This window comes from Tachypleus tridentatus, chromosome 12, assembly GCF_004210375.1.
Source record: "Tachypleus tridentatus isolate NWPU-2018 chromosome 12, ASM421037v1, whole genome shotgun sequence".
NCBI classification, from domain to species: Eukaryota; Metazoa; Arthropoda; class Merostomata; order Xiphosura; family Limulidae; genus Tachypleus; species Tachypleus tridentatus.
Window position 1 is genome coordinate 23385055 of NC_134836.1, and position 20214 is coordinate 23405268.

General features: G+C 31.9%; 1 protein-coding gene across 1 annotated transcript in view; it reads left to right on the forward strand.

The window, feature by feature from the left end:
• Nucleotides 1-17420, forward strand: part of LOC143235195 (kielin/chordin-like protein) — a 52452-nt gene extending 35032 nt beyond the window's left edge. The window contains exons 4-9 of the mRNA XM_076473126.1: nucleotides 2375-2484; nucleotides 4352-4486; nucleotides 8520-8790; nucleotides 10336-10469; nucleotides 10859-11072; nucleotides 17283-17420. Of these exons, the coding sequence (XP_076329241.1) occupies nucleotides 2375-2484; nucleotides 4352-4486; nucleotides 8520-8790; nucleotides 10336-10469; nucleotides 10859-10984 (776 nt within the window). The 3' untranslated portion in view covers nucleotides 10985-11072; nucleotides 17283-17420. The remainder of the gene's footprint in view (nucleotides 1-2374; nucleotides 2485-4351; nucleotides 4487-8519; nucleotides 8791-10335; nucleotides 10470-10858; nucleotides 11073-17282) is intronic.
• The last annotated feature ends 2794 nt before the right edge of the window (nucleotides 17421-20214 follow it).

A 20214-nucleotide genomic window follows, 5' to 3' on the forward strand; every position in this document is an offset into this window, starting at 1 on the left:
AACTGACTTTGTTTCCGGGAGCTGAAAACCCTAGCTACGCCTCTGAGATAGGCCTCATGCAGCTTTGTGCTAAATTGAGAAAGAAACGAACTTTGGCATCTGAACAACACGTCACGATAACAGTGTTATCATTATGCAGCAAGAGAATATTTTTTCTTCTTAATCCTTTCATTAATCAAAATAAGATATAACATCATAGTACTAAATTAATATACAATACTGAGTTACAACAAAGACTTCCTTCTAAATATTATAAGTTGATATATATATCAAACTTAATGGTAAGCACGAAACATACAGAATCAATTGATTTCTCATTATTTAGGTAACTAACATGTAATACGAGAATCACAATATTTTTAGAAGATATTGCACTGTAATTTGTAGGGGCTATTAACAAATCGTTCAAATAATTTAGTGTAAAATTTAATTTAGAATAACAGCTGGAATATAAAAGATTTTCGATTAAAACTGACTGTTCGGGGGGATTTACGCTCTCCCGCTAGTACAGCGGTAAGTCGACGGATATTTGTAACGTTAAAATCAGGGGTTTGATTTCCCTCGGTGAGCTTAGCAGATAGCCCGATGTGGCTTTGCTATAAGAAAAACACACACACACACTTTTCGATTTAAAATACACCAGTTAATCGAAATAGCTACAGAAGCCTTGATATTTTAAAAGTTTTAGTCAAAATTATGAAACACTATTATGAACAACATATCATTACATGTATTACCAGAAACTAAAAGCAAAACAATGATTTGTTTGAATAAAACTTTAAAAATACTTATCTTTCTGTTTGACTATTTTAGTCAAATAATTTGACTGTGAAACCATCAATAATTATATTACGGGAAAAATAACTTATTTAATTAGTGAAGACTTATATTTTGTTTAATTTTGTAATGTTCCTATACAAAAAAAAAACTTTTAAAATGTATAGATCTACTACTGAATAATGTTTTGTTAATTTATCTAATATTGATCTTTTTTGTATTGTTGATATATTCAATTTTAATTGAGTTTTGAATAAAATAAAAACAGTTAATGGGTAACGCATACTAAAAAAATAATGTGTTGTGCAGACATACCATGAAATTCTCGGAGGTGTTTACAGTAGTGTTGTGCACATGTGTTTGTTTACGTTTCTTTCTTCGTTGCTTGTTTTGGACGCCATCTTAGATTTAACATTTCGGAAAAAATGTCTGTGTTTGGCTGAAAGAGGAATGTGCAGTTTAATGTCATCGACACAACTCGATGGTTCTATTCTGCTTGCTTTCTTTTTTGTTACTCTACACGTTAGCCGCATATATGTATTAAATATTATGATCTATATAGTAATATATAAATTTATCCAACTTATATTAAAGATTTATTAAAATTATTTTAAAAATTAAATTAAAACGTAATTTTCTTGTGTGTTTAATTTAAAACAGTTTTATAAATAAATAATTTCTGAGAAAAAAATACATATTTAAGACATTTGAGAGCTGAAATATTTTACATATACACAATATATTGTAGAGAGAAACACATCTATAAAATACGCCCAATTAATTTATATTTATCAATAGGAGAAATTGTCCCATACGTCAGTAGTAAGTTTACAGATGTACGATACTAAGATGTTGAGTTCATTTTTCGGTAATAAACAAACACAGACAGCTCATTGTGTGGCGTTGTAGATATATTTTTTGCATGTATGTACAGTTAAGCCCTATATTAGTATTTTGTATAGCATATATATATTTATGGAGTTGTATTTTTAAAGAGCCAACCAATTTGTAATTATAAGAAATGAACACTTAAATACATGTGTACTTTAATCATTTTTTTCATAATCAGAATATTCGTTTTAAAGAAAGGTTTTTTGGGCAGACAGTATCAAATAGTTATGTAATTTGACAAATGAATCTAACAAATTTTATGTGCGAGTTTACTAAAATTCGTGAAAGAAACAACTTATAAAATTACACACTGAGGAAACGATATAGCGTACAAGTCCAACAAATTTCACAGTAACATTTTTTTTTTCTTGCTTTCAAACGTTATTTGATTTTTGACATCTTTCACTAATTATTGTAACACATGCATTCAGGGGTTCGATTCCTCTCGGTGGGCTCAGAAGATAGCCCGATGTGGCTTCACAATAAGAAAACACACACACAACACGTGAATTATAACATTTTTATCCAAGCTTAAAACTAAGAACAAAATTAAAATTTTACTGTGAAAGAGATGTTTCACAGATACTAATAAAGTCAGTCATCTTGTTAAAAAAATAAAACCATTTTAGCTGGCGTTAACATATTTTTGACATATTTTTTAAAAAATAATTTAAAAAAAGTATCCAATTTTTTGCCTTATGCTCAGATATAATGCTGAGGGATCAAACATCTCCAAACGGATGTGATGTTCAGACTACCAGATTAAGAGATGAGGTCCACTATCTTCAAGATGTAACACTCACCCTAAGAAAAGAGGTAATAACAGTTTAATTGAGTGTTTTATTTTAACCTTATTATTAAATAATAAATAGAACTTATTAGAAGGGATGTGGAAAGGAGCATTTCTCATTTAAAAGAACAGAACAATAAGAAACTCAAAACATTTATGGTGTATCATTTAAGTAACTAGTTATAAAAATGAAGAAGGACTTAAATAATTGAAATTATTTTAACTGGAAAATAAAATGAAGATGAGACATTTCAGGTGTTTTAAATTGTTATGCAAAATCTGTTGTAGTTCTGGATTATCTGATAGCAGTAATGAAAACCTTCATATTGAAGATCAGGTTTATGTTGTAGCAACTCTATTATTCCAGCTAATTATATGACTAGTATCTGGTGACGTGGTGTTGGGTCAGATTTTTGAAAGTTTTTAGTTGTCAAAAATTGCCTTGCTAGCAGGATATACTGGATTAAACCTTTAGCCCAGTTAGTACAGTGTTTACCTGGTGTACAACAGGTGCTGGGTTCACTTTTCATTTTCCTGAAAACAACAAACAAATAAATTCAACATTATTAAACAAATTTCAGAAGAAAAAAGCTTGATTTAACTTATTAATACCCCTAATGATCAGGACTTTCAGAAACTTGGTTTGTGAGTTGGGACTATTAAATAGCTTTATCTCAGTAGATTTTGTTATTTTTTAATATTGTTTTTATATCCTTTCTTTCTAATGTTAACTTTCTTACAGTTCACTGCTGATACATACATGACACTTAAATAGAAATATCTGAACTATTTGTTATAAACTTTAGAAATTTTGCTTGTTACTTAAATTTCACTGGGTGTAGTTGTCTTTTGTAGTAATGGGTCTCATATTGCAGATTATATTATATTCTTGCTGTATTTTATTTAACTTTGATTCTGTCAATTTATTATAATTTAATTATTTTTTTTCTTGAGGTCTCTCAGTTATTCAAAAGTAAGTCTGTGCTTACATTGCTAAAAATTGGGTTGTAATACTTGTGGTGGGCACAGCACAGATTGAGCATTGTGTAACTTTGTGCTAAGCAAAAACAGAAAAACTTTGCAGCTTGGTTATGATCTTTTGTTTTTCACTTGACTGTGTTATTAAATGTTAGCCATTATCATATGCAATGTTGATTATGATTGGTATGATAGTATAAACTTGAAGTAGTACATGTATTATCTTGTATTGTACTCTGTTGTGAATAGTAGTGGAAAATTTTCAATACCTATTCATTTGATGTGTCCAACTAGTTCTTATACGTATGACATACCTTACATGAGGTTTCATTTGTAAATTTGTTATTGCTTTTTTCATCATTTCATTATGTTAATTGTTATAATGTGTAGCTGTGTAGGAAATATTGTGTATTAAAATTTTTCTTTGCAATGTCAGTCACTTCAGACACAGTTAAAGTGGATAATTAATTTTGAGCTTTGATAAACATTGAAAAGTTAATTATCAAGACCAAAATTAAGAACATCATAAAAAAAGATGTTTTGTCTTAGGTAAAAATACATTATTCTTTGCATGAAATAATTAAAGACTACATGATTAAGGGTACATTTTTATTCTTGTTTTTATCAGGAAGTGCCTTTATTTTATTCAAAAGTAGAGGAGGCAAGCTGAACTAAACTTGTAGATTACACTAACATGGGGTAAGGCTCTTGATTAATTTTTTTGGGTGGGATAAGATTTGTGAGTAACTTCTTGGAATGAGATGTGTATTACCTTTACTCAATGTTCACATGGAAGGTAGGAAGTTGTTGCATGTATTCAGATTTGTAATGCATATTTTGAATAAAATATTTTATTTATAAATGTTTTATTTAAATTTCATAAAATATTTTTTATAGTTTAATTCTTAATTTCAGAAAAGGGATCTTGTTCATCGTATTGACCATCTTTTAGAGCTTTGTGTTTGTAAAGCCCAGTGTATGTATGATGGAAATATTTATGTTGAAGGAGAACAAATTTACCCAGATCCGTGTACTGTGTGTGAGTGCCAAGTAAGTTTGGAATCAGTGTATTATTATTTATTAATAATACTTTATTGGTGAATGATTTAAAGTAATTCTTTAAAATTCATTTTAACTAAAAATTGTACTATTAAGAAAACTGTTATTTTTTTATTTAGATTTTCCTCTGGGAATGTAACTTTATTCAGATTTCTGCAGAAAATTACCTTGTCTCAGATCTAATCTGAGATTAAACAGAAAACTGTTATTTTTTTATTTAGATTTTCCTCTGGGAATGTAACTTTATTCACATTTCTGCAGAAAATTACCTTGTCTCAGATCTAATCTACACATAAAGAACACAATGTTCAAAATAAATTATTATAAATAACTGTAGCTATGCTAATCTAGCTTGACCTAATAATATTAGTCTATGTATACCTTACAAGGCTTACATTATCTTGTGGATAAGACCTACTTCATAAAACTATTTATCTGTAATATACTTTCATCCATATTTCCATATAAGAAAGAAAACTGTGATACATTGTGTGCACAGAACGTTCCTTAATATTATGCATCTTTATGAGATAAAGATTCTATTAATCTGATGTTGTACTAGTAATATTGAGTGTTTATTAATAACACAACATTATGTTTTGGAATAACATGGAAAATATTGGTCCATCTTAGTTGTTCCATCTTCTTAACTAACTTAATTTATAAAATAAATTAAAAATCTTAAAGCCAGTTTTTATCATTCATATACTTATCAACCATTTTCTTAAACTTGTATAAATTTACTGCCTCTACAACATCCACCCTATTAAAAAAATAAAACTGTCTTAGCTGAAGAAAACTCTAACCTTGCCAAAGTTTATATTTGTGTTCCCTAATCCTACTATAAATATAAAAATATTTAATATTTTTATAAATTTTTATAAATATAAAAAAGAGATAATACATCAACACTATCACTCTCCTTTACAGTCTTAAACACCTCAGTCAGAGCCTCTCTTACTCTTATTTTCCCTCAAAAGAAAGCAAGTTAAGAAATTTCTGCCTCTCCTTATATGACAACTCGTCTATCCCTAGCATCATTCTGGTAACCCTTCACTGAACCCTTTCCAACAATTCAATGTCTTTCCTCAGATAAGGGGCTCAAGACTGAACATGATATTTCAAACATGGCCTAACCAGTGACCTGTACAATGAAATTATAAGCTATTTAGATTTGTTTTCATTATTTCTGTAGATACAACCTAAAATCTTATTTGCCCTACCACTAGCAACAGCACACTACTTGGATGGCTTTAGAGACTGATTGTCTATTATGCTAAGATCTCTTTCCTTCATAACACTGTTAAGGTTATTTCCATCCAAATTATATGTATAATTTAAATTATAAATTTAGATTTAAAATAATTTAAATAACCCACATGCATTAATTTGTATTTATTATAACTAAAATCTATTTGCCATTTATTTGTTGATCTCAATTCTCTTCATAGCTAGTAACACCAAGACTTTCTTTATATCATCAGCAAATTTAATTAATATATTAACCATTCTTTCATCTTTATTACTGATGTAAATAAAAAAGAACAAAGTTCTTAAGACTGAGCCCTGAGGTACTTTGCTTATGACATTAATCCAATTTGACTGAACTCCATTTGTAACAATTTCTGCTTTTTTTTTTTCCATCCAACCACTCTTCTATCCATTTTGCTAACTTATCCACCACACCTACAGAGATAATTATTTTACAACCCTTTTTATGTTGCACTTTGTCAAATGCTTTTTTGAAAATCCAGATATATCAAATCCAGAAATGTGGCTATCAAATAAAATTCTAAACTTTGTTAAATTACTTTGCAAAGTATCTTTTAACTGACTTTCCAAAACGTTTCCCACAATGGATGCAAGATTAATGGGTCTATAATTACTGGAACAGTTTTTTCATCTAATTTGAAAAGAGGAGTTACATTAAATAACTTCCAATTCTTTGGTACATGTCCATTATTCAAGGACTGGCAAAAATTAGTAGTAAGTGGATCACATATCTAATCTTTAACTTCCTTCAAAATCCTTGGAGAAATATTATCTGGCTCTGGAGCCTTATCATTTTTAAACTTCCAAATATTTTCTTAACCAGCTCAAAATTAATGCAGTCAGTTTGTTTGATATAAATTTTCATTTATCAGCTATTCAAGATGTGGAGTACTGCTCAAATCATCTCTAAAAAAAATTGAAAAAAAAGCAAAATTTAATAGCACAGTTATCTTATAACTGTCACCCCCCACTGGCTCAGCAGTATGTTTGCAGACTTACAGCGCTAAAAACTGGATTTTGATACCCATGGTAGGCAAAACACAGATAGCCCATTGAGTAGCTTTGTGCTTAATTCAAAACAACAAAACAACAACTTATAATTGTCAGATACTAGTCTTTTTTATTATCCCTAAAGGGTTCTACACCTATTTTAACATTGTATTTACCTTAATGTATTTGAAGAAATCTTTACTATTAATTTTTATATTTTCAGCTAACCTTTACTCACACATCCTTTTTGGTGTCCTAATTTCCTATTTCACCAACTTTTTTTATTTTCTCTGGTCTTCTAGATCTCCTGTTATATCAGTCAGTTTAATATTTTTAAAATTTATGATGCTTTTCTTTAATTTTATCTGTTAAATTATTTGTGAGTCAATCTGGTGTTTTTACTTGCAGCTACACTTTTTTTTTCTTTATAGAATCTTTCATGAATATTTAAAAATTTTTCCACTTCTGATTAGTGTCTTTAAATAAGTCAGCTGTGTAATTTTGACACATCCACAACAGATAATTTTTGACACATCCATTCAAAATTGAACCTTGAACAATATTTTTTGAAATGTATAAATAAAATATTGTCATTCCTTATTTCCATGTGCAGCACAACATTGAACCTAATAGAACAATAATTATTTGCACCTACACATTCTCCAATTTCTACTCTCTTCATCATTCCTTACTTCCATGTGCAGCAAAACATTGAACCTAATAGAACAATAATTACTTGCACCTAGATGTTCCCTAATCTCCAACCTTGTGATCATTTCTATATTTGAAGTTATCAATAAATCTACAATATCTTTGTTTCTAGTATGTTCTTTGACTAATTGGTGAAGAAAACTGTTCTGAACAGTTACCAAGCATTTCAGTAAAATGTAACTTGCATATTATATATAAAGCCACTCCTTCCCCTTCTTTAATACTCTATCCCTATTAAATAGTCTGTAACTATATTTGAAAGAAAGTCCTGTTATCAAAATTATCTACATTTAACCACGTTTCATTTATTCCCATTATACCAAAGTTTTTCATTCCTACCAGTCCTTTAATTAAAGTAATTTATTTTCTTTCTTATAATTCCAGCATATATCTACTTCTGTTTTATTGTTATGGTTTTTTACTCTTTCATTGCCATTTTTATAGAAAATTTTTTCTCCAGTATCAGGTTTATTTTTAGGTGCAAAATGAAAACAAAGAGGCACATATTTCATTACTTATTAGAAACTTGAAACTAGTTAATTTTTGGAAGAATGAGAGAGAGAATGTCCTTTCTTCAGCATGGTGCAAAATTTCAAATTCAAATAGCAGTGAAAGAGTTAAGGAGAGTTGAAGTCTTGTTTTGTTTCAATAAAAAATAAAAGCAAATAAATAATACAGTGAAAATTCCCAACTGATTACCAACCATTTAGATGAATAACCTGTTTTTCTTAAATAATCAGTACAAGAAATTACACTTGTATCATTATTCATGTATAGTGCAAAAGTGATGCAAATAATTACAGCATTGAATGTTTTCTTTGTAACTGTATGTCCAAAATTTATATAATACAATAAAATACTGTTAATTTTTTATTAAGATTAATATTTACATTGGGCATTAACTATAATGTGGAGATTTAGATTAACTCTCTTAAATCTTGAGGTTCAGAATATTATGAATACTAGGAATATTATGCAGATTCATAATGTTCTGGAAAAAAAAACCTATAAGTAATAATCTAGTTTTTATTTCTCGTTTTTTGTCTCACAGGGAGGAAGAGTAACATGTAGGATTTTAACAAATCGACCTGAATGTGTAGATCCTTGCATCTCAAATCCATGTATAAATGGAGGACACTGTCATGGAAAACTTGGGAATAGAAACTTTTCCTGTGATTGCCCACCGATGTATACTGGGAAACACTGTGAGTTTCACATAAATTGTTGTGTTTATCCAAGGACTGATGGAGCATGCGTTGAGGAGGAAATGCGATGGTACTTCAATATTGTAAACAACCAATGTGAAAAAGTTATTTATTCTGGTAAGTTGAAATATAAAATATTTATTTTAAATTACATTTTCATATATAACACTTTAAATCAAATTGCTTACATACCATTAATAGTTTTTTTTAGAACTACCTGAATTACTTTTATTAAAAAATCATAATGATTTGCATTAAGATAACACATAAATAGCTAATAAAAATACAAAGCCCAGTCTGTTATTCAGTTCCCCACTAGCCACTGAGTTATACCAGTTTTGGGGAATTTCAGTAAAAACAGAAATTGGCTTCATATAATGGTGTTCTGTTTATTATATGTAACACACATAAATAAATATCTATATAATATAAATGTTTAAGCATGAGATGATAACTAAGATTTTATAGATATGCATTTGTATATTTTGGACAAAAAGCACATTATTATTTCTAACTCTACCTTAACTAAATTATTTCATGTCATAAATATGTAATTTAGCCATGAGGCATTACTCCCCATCTTTCCTTTAAATACCAGTAGAACATACTATAAAAGTGTTTTGACTGTTGGTATAAATGCCACATGGAAATTTCTAAGAAATGACAGTATAAAAATTATATTTTTATTATACTTTTTATAAACATAATACTGGTGTAAAGTATAGGAGTCTTGAGCTGTAACATTTTTTCTTTCATTAGGTTAGTTTTTTCAAATTGTTTGAAAGTAATTTAAGTCCACTTTACATAACAAGGACAGTGTAGTTTATCTTTATACAAGCCACCTTCACTTTTTGAATTTGTAGACCTAAATTTACAAATGACACATGAACAGAAATGCTCTGATGATAATACTATAACTATTTTAGAAATGAACTTACATATACAGTTTCGTAGCTTATAAATCGAGTAACTCATTGTATCTAACACTGGCTCAAATACTGTATTGAATGACTGGCAGTCTATTAACTGAAAGACTGAAATACTAAATCAACAATTCTAGGTATTCACATGCTGAATATTTAACTTTCAAATTTACTACTACTTTACACTTAATGACCTGTATTTATAACTAATTTCTTACTTCTAGATATTCATTGAATTTACTAAAATGTCATGGAATGTTTTAAAAGATGTCAACTTTAATGCCATGTACCCTCTAGTTCACATCTAAACTGAAACGTTAAAAATATAGCTTACAACATTAAGTGCATTTTACAAATGTAACCAGGTATTTGTAGTAAAGTTTCTTTATCTAATTTCAGATATTACAAATATTTCAATTAATTGGAGGTAATTACATTCAAGCTTTCTCAAGTTAAAGACACTATTATTTTATAGACTTATTTTAAAAATAATTCTGTCAAAGTGCATGATTATATGGTTTTTAGCCAAGTAGATAATGATCCGAGTTGGTCTTGTTTATGTATGACTAACAGAGAGATAGCCACCATGTTTAGTTAATTTGTGCTCTTTATTTTAAAAACAAATTTTGAACTGATTGCTTAGTTAAATCAAAATGTAATTATAATTTTTTTTCAAATTTTCAGAAATATAAAGTATAGATTCAATAGATCTTTAATATATTTTATTTGTTTTAATTAGGATGTGGTGTTTCACCCAACAATTTTTTGACACTCTCAGAATGTGAACATACATGTAGATATGGAGCTTGTTGCTTCAGAAGTAAAGGTCTTCCCAAAGTTACTGAACCTGTAAAGCCTTATGTGGAATGCAAGGTTTGTATGTTTATTGAATACATATTGTTAAAATCTATGTTTTTTTTAGTTGATAAAACAGACAGTTTTTTCAGTGAAATCTTAAGGTTTCTTGGTATAATTTTTATTTTGTTTAAATACTTTAATATTGTGTTGTTAAGTAATAAATTAAGTAATAGTGTATAAGTGCAAACTGTGACAATTACATGGACATACTTGTATATAAAATGATCAAAATATTCTTTGTGTTCTTTTGTTAATGTTTTTATCTTTTGCAGTCCCAAGTAGTTTCTGAATGTAAAATATAACTAATAAAAATGTCTCTGTGAGACATATGTGGAAATATCATGCCTTTTTTAGGCATATCCAATATTTGTAGGTTTTTTGAATTATTTAATTGTTTTATTCAGCCACACACATTTGACGAGTGTCAGCGGCTGCACCTTGAGGAAATTGAATATGAAGTTGTTGCATTCCATCCAGGTGCCACTTGCAACCAAGAAGAATGCAATCCTTTGCCAGTTGGTTTTGTATAATGGGTAATATAACTTATCCAAGTGGAACCAAAATGATGTTAGGGTGTGAAGAGTGTGAATGCATGAGCGATGGGTCTATACATTGTGGGTAAGTTTAAATACACTTGTGTGCAGTCTCAAAATATATATCAAAAAATTATTTTGTCAGTGTTCATTCAAAGCTGGAACAACTTTATTAAATGCATGGCATTAGAGTGAAATTTGTATTTTAATGTAGGCTTAAGATGTTGCAGCATCTTTTATTTAATACATTAAAAATGTGTTAGCCTTTCTTTGTGAGTTGATGGCTTATATGATCTACATTTACTGTTAAATTGTAAGGGTAAGTATTTTGTTAGAGATAAATCATTTAATGAATATGAGTTAGGAAGTTGAAACCATGATCAAGTGATGGGAAAGTATAGCCAAAAGGTGATATCTTAGTCAACTATGTCAGCTAAGTCAAAACATGGTCAAGCAATGTTTAAAACTGCCTACCTTTATTCAAACTATTTGAAGTACAATTGCTATGACTGTCCTTCTGTTGTTTTGAATAAAAGTTGTATCAATTTTGTGCACTGTGAAAGAATTATTTATAGAAAAATAAGAAATCTGTGTCTGAAGATACATGCAAGTCAACAACTTTAGTGCTCAGTTGTTGTTGTTTTTTAAATAATAGTTTATAATCTTAATTTTCTGCACAAAGTAACATTCAAATTGTTTAACCACATTTGATATTATTTCCCATCACAGAATTAACTATTCTCATCCATTGCTGCTCTGTATATGTGAACTTTTTCTGTTGGCATGCTGCAAGGCTTCTGCTTTCCTCTATTGGACTTGCAAGATTCCAACATGTCTCTCATGCAAATCATCATGCGTCACCTCCTTACTAGTAGGAACATGAGATGCCCACGTGATTCACTCAACACTCCTGCACCTAATTATCAATTCTTGTTTAGCAGTGCTTGTGTTTGGACATGCTCTTTTGTTTGTTTAGTTCTTCTTGTTCAACTTTGTTTCCTCACAAAATGTTTTTTTAAAAATTATTTACTTTCTTTCAGCCTGTTTCTTCTATCAGTATTTATCAGTTAATTCCAGTTGTCTTGTATATATAACAGTTAATTCCAGTTGTCTTATATATATATCAGTTAATTCCAGTTGTCTTATATATATGTCAGTTAATTCTAGTTGTCTTATGTTCTGCACTTGAATTTGGTGAAGCTTTCTGTGCAGTTAATTTCAAAGTTAAAGTTACCACTTCACAGTCATACCAGCAACCAGTCTTTTTTTTCTTTTTTTGGTCAGGCTTTAGGTTTTGGGGGGATCAAAGGGTGGATTTATACACCAAGAGATTGAATATTACTAGTACAACCTTTGTCCCCAGACATTGTCCAGACTCTTCCAGAACAAGCTAATCCTCTGCAGGCCAACAAGGGCTTCAGTTGTGGTTTTCCACTTCTCAATTTTGCCTTTACTTCTCATTCCAACCCAATGAGTTTGATAGGTCTAATGTAGCCTTTATGGGTTATGTCTCAGGCTTGTGATATTTTATCTCTTTCCCTTATCTTATGTACCTTGTTATTCTTTATTTCATGAACAATTTTTCCAACTCTTTCCTTCCTGAACTGGTATTCAAGTTCATGCTATTCACTTTGCCTTTGAATTAAGCGAGGGGATCAGCATGCCATGTCACTCTTGGACTTCAGATCAATTTGTACTTTCCTTCTATTTTGCTGATTTTCCATTTTTATGCCAGCAGTTGTTATGCTCCTTATTGCCTTTTTTAAGGGGGTAGCTACCTTATCATCTGTCAATCTTACCCATACCCAATATTCTTGCTTGAATCTTACCTTTATCAATCTGTAATGGTATCATTCTTCCACACACCTTCTATCTGAGGCTCTTCACAGAAATCCTGAGAGGTTTTTTAGACATACCCTTTTCCTTCTTTCCTCCAATTTAGCTCACATATCATCTTCAGATATGGCATTACATAAGTGGTTTATTTTTTGTTGATACTTTATAGATTGTGATGCCTTACTGGCTTGGGTTCATTTACCTGCAAAATATCTTAGGGATTTTCATTTGGTCTTATGTCTGAGGCATTACATTTTTGAGATGGTTCCAGAAATTCTAGAGCTTATGGTGATATCAGTCTAATAAAAATCCACCATTACAAATATTGTAACCCATTTGTCTCTGTCAGAGCCTTGTATACTTTCTCTTACTGTTTTTTGTATTTCCCTTTCCCAGTCCTTAACTGTCACTTTTATGTGAGGTACTTCTCATAACTTCCATGGATGATGCAACCCTTACTACTACCAGTACCAGTAGTTACCCAGTGGATTCCAGTTTGGTGAGAGTTTGGCTTCTCAAGTTTCTTCATTGCAGATATTCCTTTGTCAGCAATCAATGGGTGTTTCAGGTTCTGTCAGATAAATTTGTTGTCCAGATTGTTTCCTTATCTCCCACTTCTCCTTACCTTGTTTCCTTCAATTCTCTTCAACAGAAGTGGTTTGGGAATTGTTCTTGCAGTGAGCCATTGAACCTATTTCATATGTTTTCCTGTGGTTTATAACTCCCGTGTTTTTCTTTTTCCCAAGAAAAACAAAGATTTGTGGCTGGAAATTGATTTATCTCACCTCAACCGTTTTGTTTCACTACCTCATTTCACCATGTCTCTTGTTAGATTTTGCCATGTTGCCATGCCTTTTCTAACCCTGAGATGGGCATTTTCTCTGGGGTTGTGAATGACCAAAATGTATGTCTCTAAATGCTTACGTACATATACCAGTATCACCTCAGTCTTATTCTTGTCTTAACTTTGTCCAACTCGGGGTGATTTATCAATTTTGGGCTTTCCTCTTTAGACTTGCCTTGTCACCTTACATATGTTGCTGAGTGGCCCAAGCTTTTTCTTGACATCTCTATGTTCTCGAATTTCAGTTGACACAGCCTTCTCCTTTACAACTTTGTTCAATGGAATTAATGGTTTGCCATGCCTTTTTGACTTACTCATATACTTCTTGACTCAGTCATATACTTTTCATGAGGTTCTATTGCTTGTGGGATGTAGTTATGCTTGTATTAGATCCATTCAGTTGGTGCTCCATGATTGATGAAATCTTGCTTATGATCCTCTTTCCACCCCATTTCCTTCCTTTTTTCTCTATGAGATCAACTTCTTTGGTGGTTGGGTAAAGCCCATATACTGGAGACCACACTGCTTTATCCCTTTTATCTGGATGTACATCTTGTCATGAACACATACTATTAGTGATGGAGGCATGTGGTCAATCACCAGAAGCTTCAGACCATTGGTGTTTGGATGAAAGTCTTTGCATATCAATGTTCTCGACCTTTTAGCTGTATGTAGGGCATTGCATTATTTCGTTTTTGTTGCTCAGCATTGTTTTTCAGACAGTTTTACAGTGGTGGCACATATCAACCACCAAGGGGGCACCCAGTCCAGAGATTTTTGTTTTTGGATGTTGTATTTCTTATGTTGGGCCCATAGACATCATATTCATCTTATTGTGTGTCATGTTCCAGGTGCTTTCTATCTGGTAGCATATCACCTTTTGTGCCCCAACCAGATATACCCCATAGAGTTGGCATTAGATTCTCTTGTTTTCTTGTATTTTAGCTAGCCAAGGGGTTCTCTCCATGTGTATGCCTTTGTTACAGAATGAAAGAACAAGCTACTTCTATTATGGTTGACTACACCTCATCTCTAGGCTCTGGCAGTTGATTGGTCGCATAAGTATCTTTGGGTATATCCACCCATCCGATTACTTCATTTTTAATTTTCTCTTCAGTTCCTTATTGGTCGTTTAAGCCTTGGTTTCCATGGTTACAGTAATTGCTTCTCTCCCATTCTGTTCCTTTTCCACTTTCTCCCTACTTTTTTCATCAAACTCAATTACATGTCCTGCTTCCCAAATTTTTATGAAGACCTCAGCATTTTGAAATGGTGGTTCCTTCTCTTCCTTTTGCTTTTTTTTACTCTCACCTGGATCCAGATAGGCTTCTGTGCCTGGTCAAGACTCTTTGTTTTTATATTGCTCATACAACTTCTTTCAGGGGTATACCTTTATAGCTATTTATTTTTGGACAGGCCTCTTCCATCAGATTCTTCCACCTTTTACCCTTTTCATCTTTTGATTAAATTGGCCCTATTTCTCTGTAATTAGTTCTACGTATCCTTCCATCGGATCTGACACCTTGCTTCTTGTCTTTATTGTCAAGTAGATGAGATTCTACGAACTATTATGTGTTCCACACCCAGAACATTCATCTCCCACTATCTTCATCATATTGTGGTTTCCTCTTTCTTAGGGTTTCATCTACCGCCTATTGCTAATTTTTAGACATTGGTGGAACTCTAAGTGGTAAGTTTTTATTCATACTTTCTTTTGAGGAACCACTTTCTAGTTTTTTATCACATGGATCTTGCTTTGTGGTGAGTAGTGCCTGACCAGATATTCTTCAACTCGAAATCTGTATTGTCCAGCCATGTTGATTCGTGCTTTATCTTTCATGGCTTTGGATACTCACCATTTAGATGGGGTATTCCACAAGATTTCTTGCATGTTTATGACCTTGCAATTTTTGGCTTCATAAACATGTTCATCCTCTATCATACCACCCATGGACTGCATAGGTAAAGGAGAAGGGAATTACTGTCCATTCTTGTCGTGCTTGAAGTGAATAACTCAATATGGTATGCTTTTCAAAGTAAGGCTTTGTGGTTACCCATTGCACTGTCTCATGTGATCATGTTCCTCTGGACTTCTCACCATACTGTTACCCTTCATTCTTTGAGTGGAGTATGGGAATCTTTACCACTTTCAAGTTCCAAGCTGTTGGGGTGATTAACCATGGAGGCACTCCTCTGAATGAGTTCCACACAATAATCATTTAGTTACAGAGTATAGCAGTGATGTTCAGCAGGTGTAGATGAAGTGATATCTTCCTATTTATGATAACCAGTGACAACAAAGGAAGAGGTCAGAAAGCATTTCATCCCTTCATTTGGAAGCCTTCATTCTACTCTCTTATGGATGTTGCTTTCCCTCATTCAGGTTTTAGATTTAGAGCAAACCAATCACTATAAGTTTTCACACAGGTTTTGGGTTGTCCATCTTCCTTCCTTCATTACCTCTATCTATGCTGTGGGTCACAGTAGTGGTACATGGGATTGTTGTTGTTCTGTCCTTGGCTGTTCCTCATTCTTTATTATGGGGATATTATTGCCATTTAGATGGTCTCAGTCTGTTTCAAGGTTGAGGGAGTTGACTGCATATGATAGACATCCTTTCAATATTGGATTGATATCTCAGAGCTAATTTTTGTGTCATGTCTGGGAATTGGAGTGCTTTTCCATCCCTCAGTTCTTGGGCTTAAAGTGTAGGTGGTTTGACCCTTCTCCTATCCTTGTGCAGATGTTGGTATACTGCAGGCATGTTTTTTACATAGTTTACTTACCAAGTATTATCTGCCATGCCATAGCAACTCTCCACCTCAGTTTGCATCCTTTGTTTATCCACCTTTATCATTGTGGGATTGAGTTACATTTTATCTCTATGGCTAGGATCACATTCCTGCCTTATTCTCTCCCAGTTGTATGTGCTCCTCCAATTTTCTTTTCTTGTATCTTACACATTCCACAATTGGACAAAGAATATACTAAGCTCAGAAGTGGTGTATTTCCCCTCTTCTGGTCTTCAAATCTGGATCTTTCATTTACAGGGGTATCCATTGGACACCTGGTTGATTCTTCTTGTCATTCCCTCATATCAATGTGGATTCTGGCTAATCATGTGAATGGAACTAGGTACTGTATCAGAAGTTATAAGCTCCTATTGGTGAGGAGGTGATACATGATGAGAAACATGTTGGAATCTTGCAGTTCCAGTAGGGGAGAATGTAAGACTTGTGGCATGGGTAAACAAATTTGCACATAGAAGGCAGCACTAAATGAGAATAGGTAATTTTGTGAATAGAGGCAAGCACCTGTCAGAAATACATTTTTGAGTATAGAAAAATTATAACTGTTATTAATATTATAGTAAAACTAAGCAAACCATGTTATATATGAAGGTTATAAATCAGAAGAACTTGGATTTTCTAATTGTATTAGCTCAGTAACATATTTTTTTTTTTATGTTCCTACTAACAAATCATGAGCCAGGTGCTTGTCCTTATGTTCTTAACTGTCATTTGGTGTCTGATTTTCAAATGTCTTTTTGTGCTTACATTTAGTTGTTTTATATGTTTGAATTTTGTTATATATGATTTTAATACAACATTGTAGGTGTACAAAGCTTGTTGTTCGAAAGGAAATGAGGGATATGACCAGAGATGAAATTAGAAGATTTCAAAATGCCCTGAAGCTTCTTCGTTTGTCTGGACCTGAAAACATTTGGGAAAAGTTCCGGGACCTTTATATGTCTCATATCATGCATTCCCATGATATCTTGTACTTCTTACCATGGCATAGAGTTTTTGTACGCTATATGGAACAACAAATCCAGGAAATAGATTGTGATGTTTTCATTCCATATTTTGATGTCTCAGTTGATGCAGGAAACTTTTCTAACTCTATTCTTTGGCAACCTAATTATTTTGGTGGTAATGGGGAGGGAAATCAACATTGTGTTGTTGACCACCCTTTTCGAGGGAGTCCTCCAGATTCATGGTGGCCATGCTTAAAGCGACAGTTTGATACCAGAGTAGTGATACCAAATATGATAGAAATTTCACATGCTCTTGCTGGGAACAGTTTCTTAGAATTTAGTGAAAGTATGATGTCATTAGTAGTTCAGATTCACAGTTTTGTTGGTGGGGATTTGGCGACAGCAGGTAAGAAAATGAAGAGATCAGTCATGTGTGAATTTTTTTTATTTTAGGCTATCACTCCCAGTCACTATATAAATATCTAATGAGTTTATACAATGTTTAAATAGTGTTACGATTTTACATTTATACAAATTCTGTTAAAGGTACTACAAAATGAATGTGAATATGTTAAAACCTCTTTTGAGAATGCTTATATATGGGGAGAATGTTTATTTGTTTTTATAGGTCCTTCTTCATAAATATTAAGTAAAACCATATGTAAGGTGAAAAGTGATGAAATCTTTTTCCTTTGAAGAAAAAAGGGAGATATATGCTTAACTTGATGATACTTTACTGTGATGTTATAAAGTTAGTTGGTCTTTTCTAATGTTCATAATTTAAAAATAAGCATTAGAGAACTATAGTATATGATAAATTAATTTATAAGGTGGCATAAAATATACCTGTGCCAAAAAACAGTTGTCACCAGTGTGTGCAACATAAAACCAACATCAAACATTGTAGAATTCATTCTGCCTTTAAAAAATGACTCCTTACAGGTTATTTTTGAACATTAGAATTCCTCTCACAAATTACTACAACAGTAAGACATTAGTGACATAGAAATAATGAATGAAGAAGGTTACTCAGCAATGAGGTTTATGGAAACTTGATAAAAACATTGAAATAAAAGTATTAATCTCTCATGTATCTTGTAAATATTACCACCACTACACTTATTTATGTTGTGGCAGAAGTTATACATAATTTGCTATTGGAGAAGGAAATCAACACAGGGAGTGAGGTACTGATGATGCCATACACATTGGATTAACACAATCAACAGTCTGGAAGGAGATGCATGTAACAAAAACAAGGCTGCATTTTTCAGGGTAAAGATCATGTATGACCTGGTAGCACACAAAGAGCTAAACTTTGCATGTCAGTTCCTGGCTTGAGTGCAGATTAGCAACGTTTTGTTGGACAAAGTGATGTGGTTCACTTTTCTCTTTATAGACATGTCATCAGGGAAAAGGCACTCCATAAGCCTTTGTGGAAAGGTAATGAAAAAATTACAGTGTGGGTTGAATTATTGAGCATGAGTACAATCGTTAGGTCTCAGTGAATGGTGAATACTTCTGATACATGTTGAACTGTTCCTGCACTTCAGAGTAAATATAATGTTGAATGAAACTGTTAAAATGCAAAATAGTGCTCCATTCCACATTTCATGTTCTGTGATGATAGTGCTGGAATATGCTTTTGGATATTGAGTAATCCACATATATTATCCATACTGAAAGTCACCACAGTCTCCATATATCACCTGGCTGCTTTGTGAGGCCACTTCAAGTCACCGATTTAGTGTGTATCTAATGGATTTTATGGATAGCAGATAAAGCCAGGTGAAACTCTTGGAAATTTGACAGTGTCATAATTCAACAATACACTCTCTCACAAAAGTCAAGCAATAACGGACATGAATGACAGTCATGTCAAACATTATTAATGTGTTGACTGTACAAGTTTACAATCAGAATCTCCTAGTAACAGTTGTTTTTCTTACTGAAAGCACCCTTTACATTGCTCATCTACCAAATACTAGGACTGTGAGAATTAGTTTTTGAGCTATGGTCGTTGGAATAGATCAACTAATTTTGTAATAATCCTCTATATGTAAAGGTGAAATTCTTCTGAGGCTGGACAATTTTTATGAATAATTTATGCCAGAGAAATATACTTAGTTAATGTTTATGGCTAAAGCATAACATGAATAAATTCACTTTAACCAGAAACAGGATTTTTTTTTGTTTTGGGAGGGATATGCGTGAACTTAAAAGAATGGTAAATAAATGTTAAAGACATAGTAATACCAAAAACATTCTTAATATGGATGCTTTGGAATTTCCTAAAAATTCCATCATCAGTGTTAATATCTCAAAAAAAGATAGTTTATAATATTTTAACTACAAAAAAGCATTAGCATTGAGTTTTCATTTCAGTCAGTAGTTTAGGAAGAACATTGGTAATTGGTAACAGCATTATGGAATGTACAATAAAATGTGAGGCATACACATGTTTAATAAATAATATTGTTAAGAGAAACTGTTATAGAGAAAGGCTCAAAATATAAGTATCAACACTGAGAATCTGAAACTGATTATGTTAATGACAACAGAGAGGAGTTGATGTTATTATTTAATGTTGGGTACTCATTGAAAATGGAGAGGCTTTCTTTAATGAAAAATACTGTAATCTGTGGTTCCAGAGTTGATAATTTTAAACTTTTCTATAAGTATGGGGTGGTTGGTATTCTCACTGCACAATCAGATATAAGACTCGGGTGGATTACTAAGCTTACATTAGCTTTTTGCTGACATTTTCATGTGCTCGTGTGCATATATTTT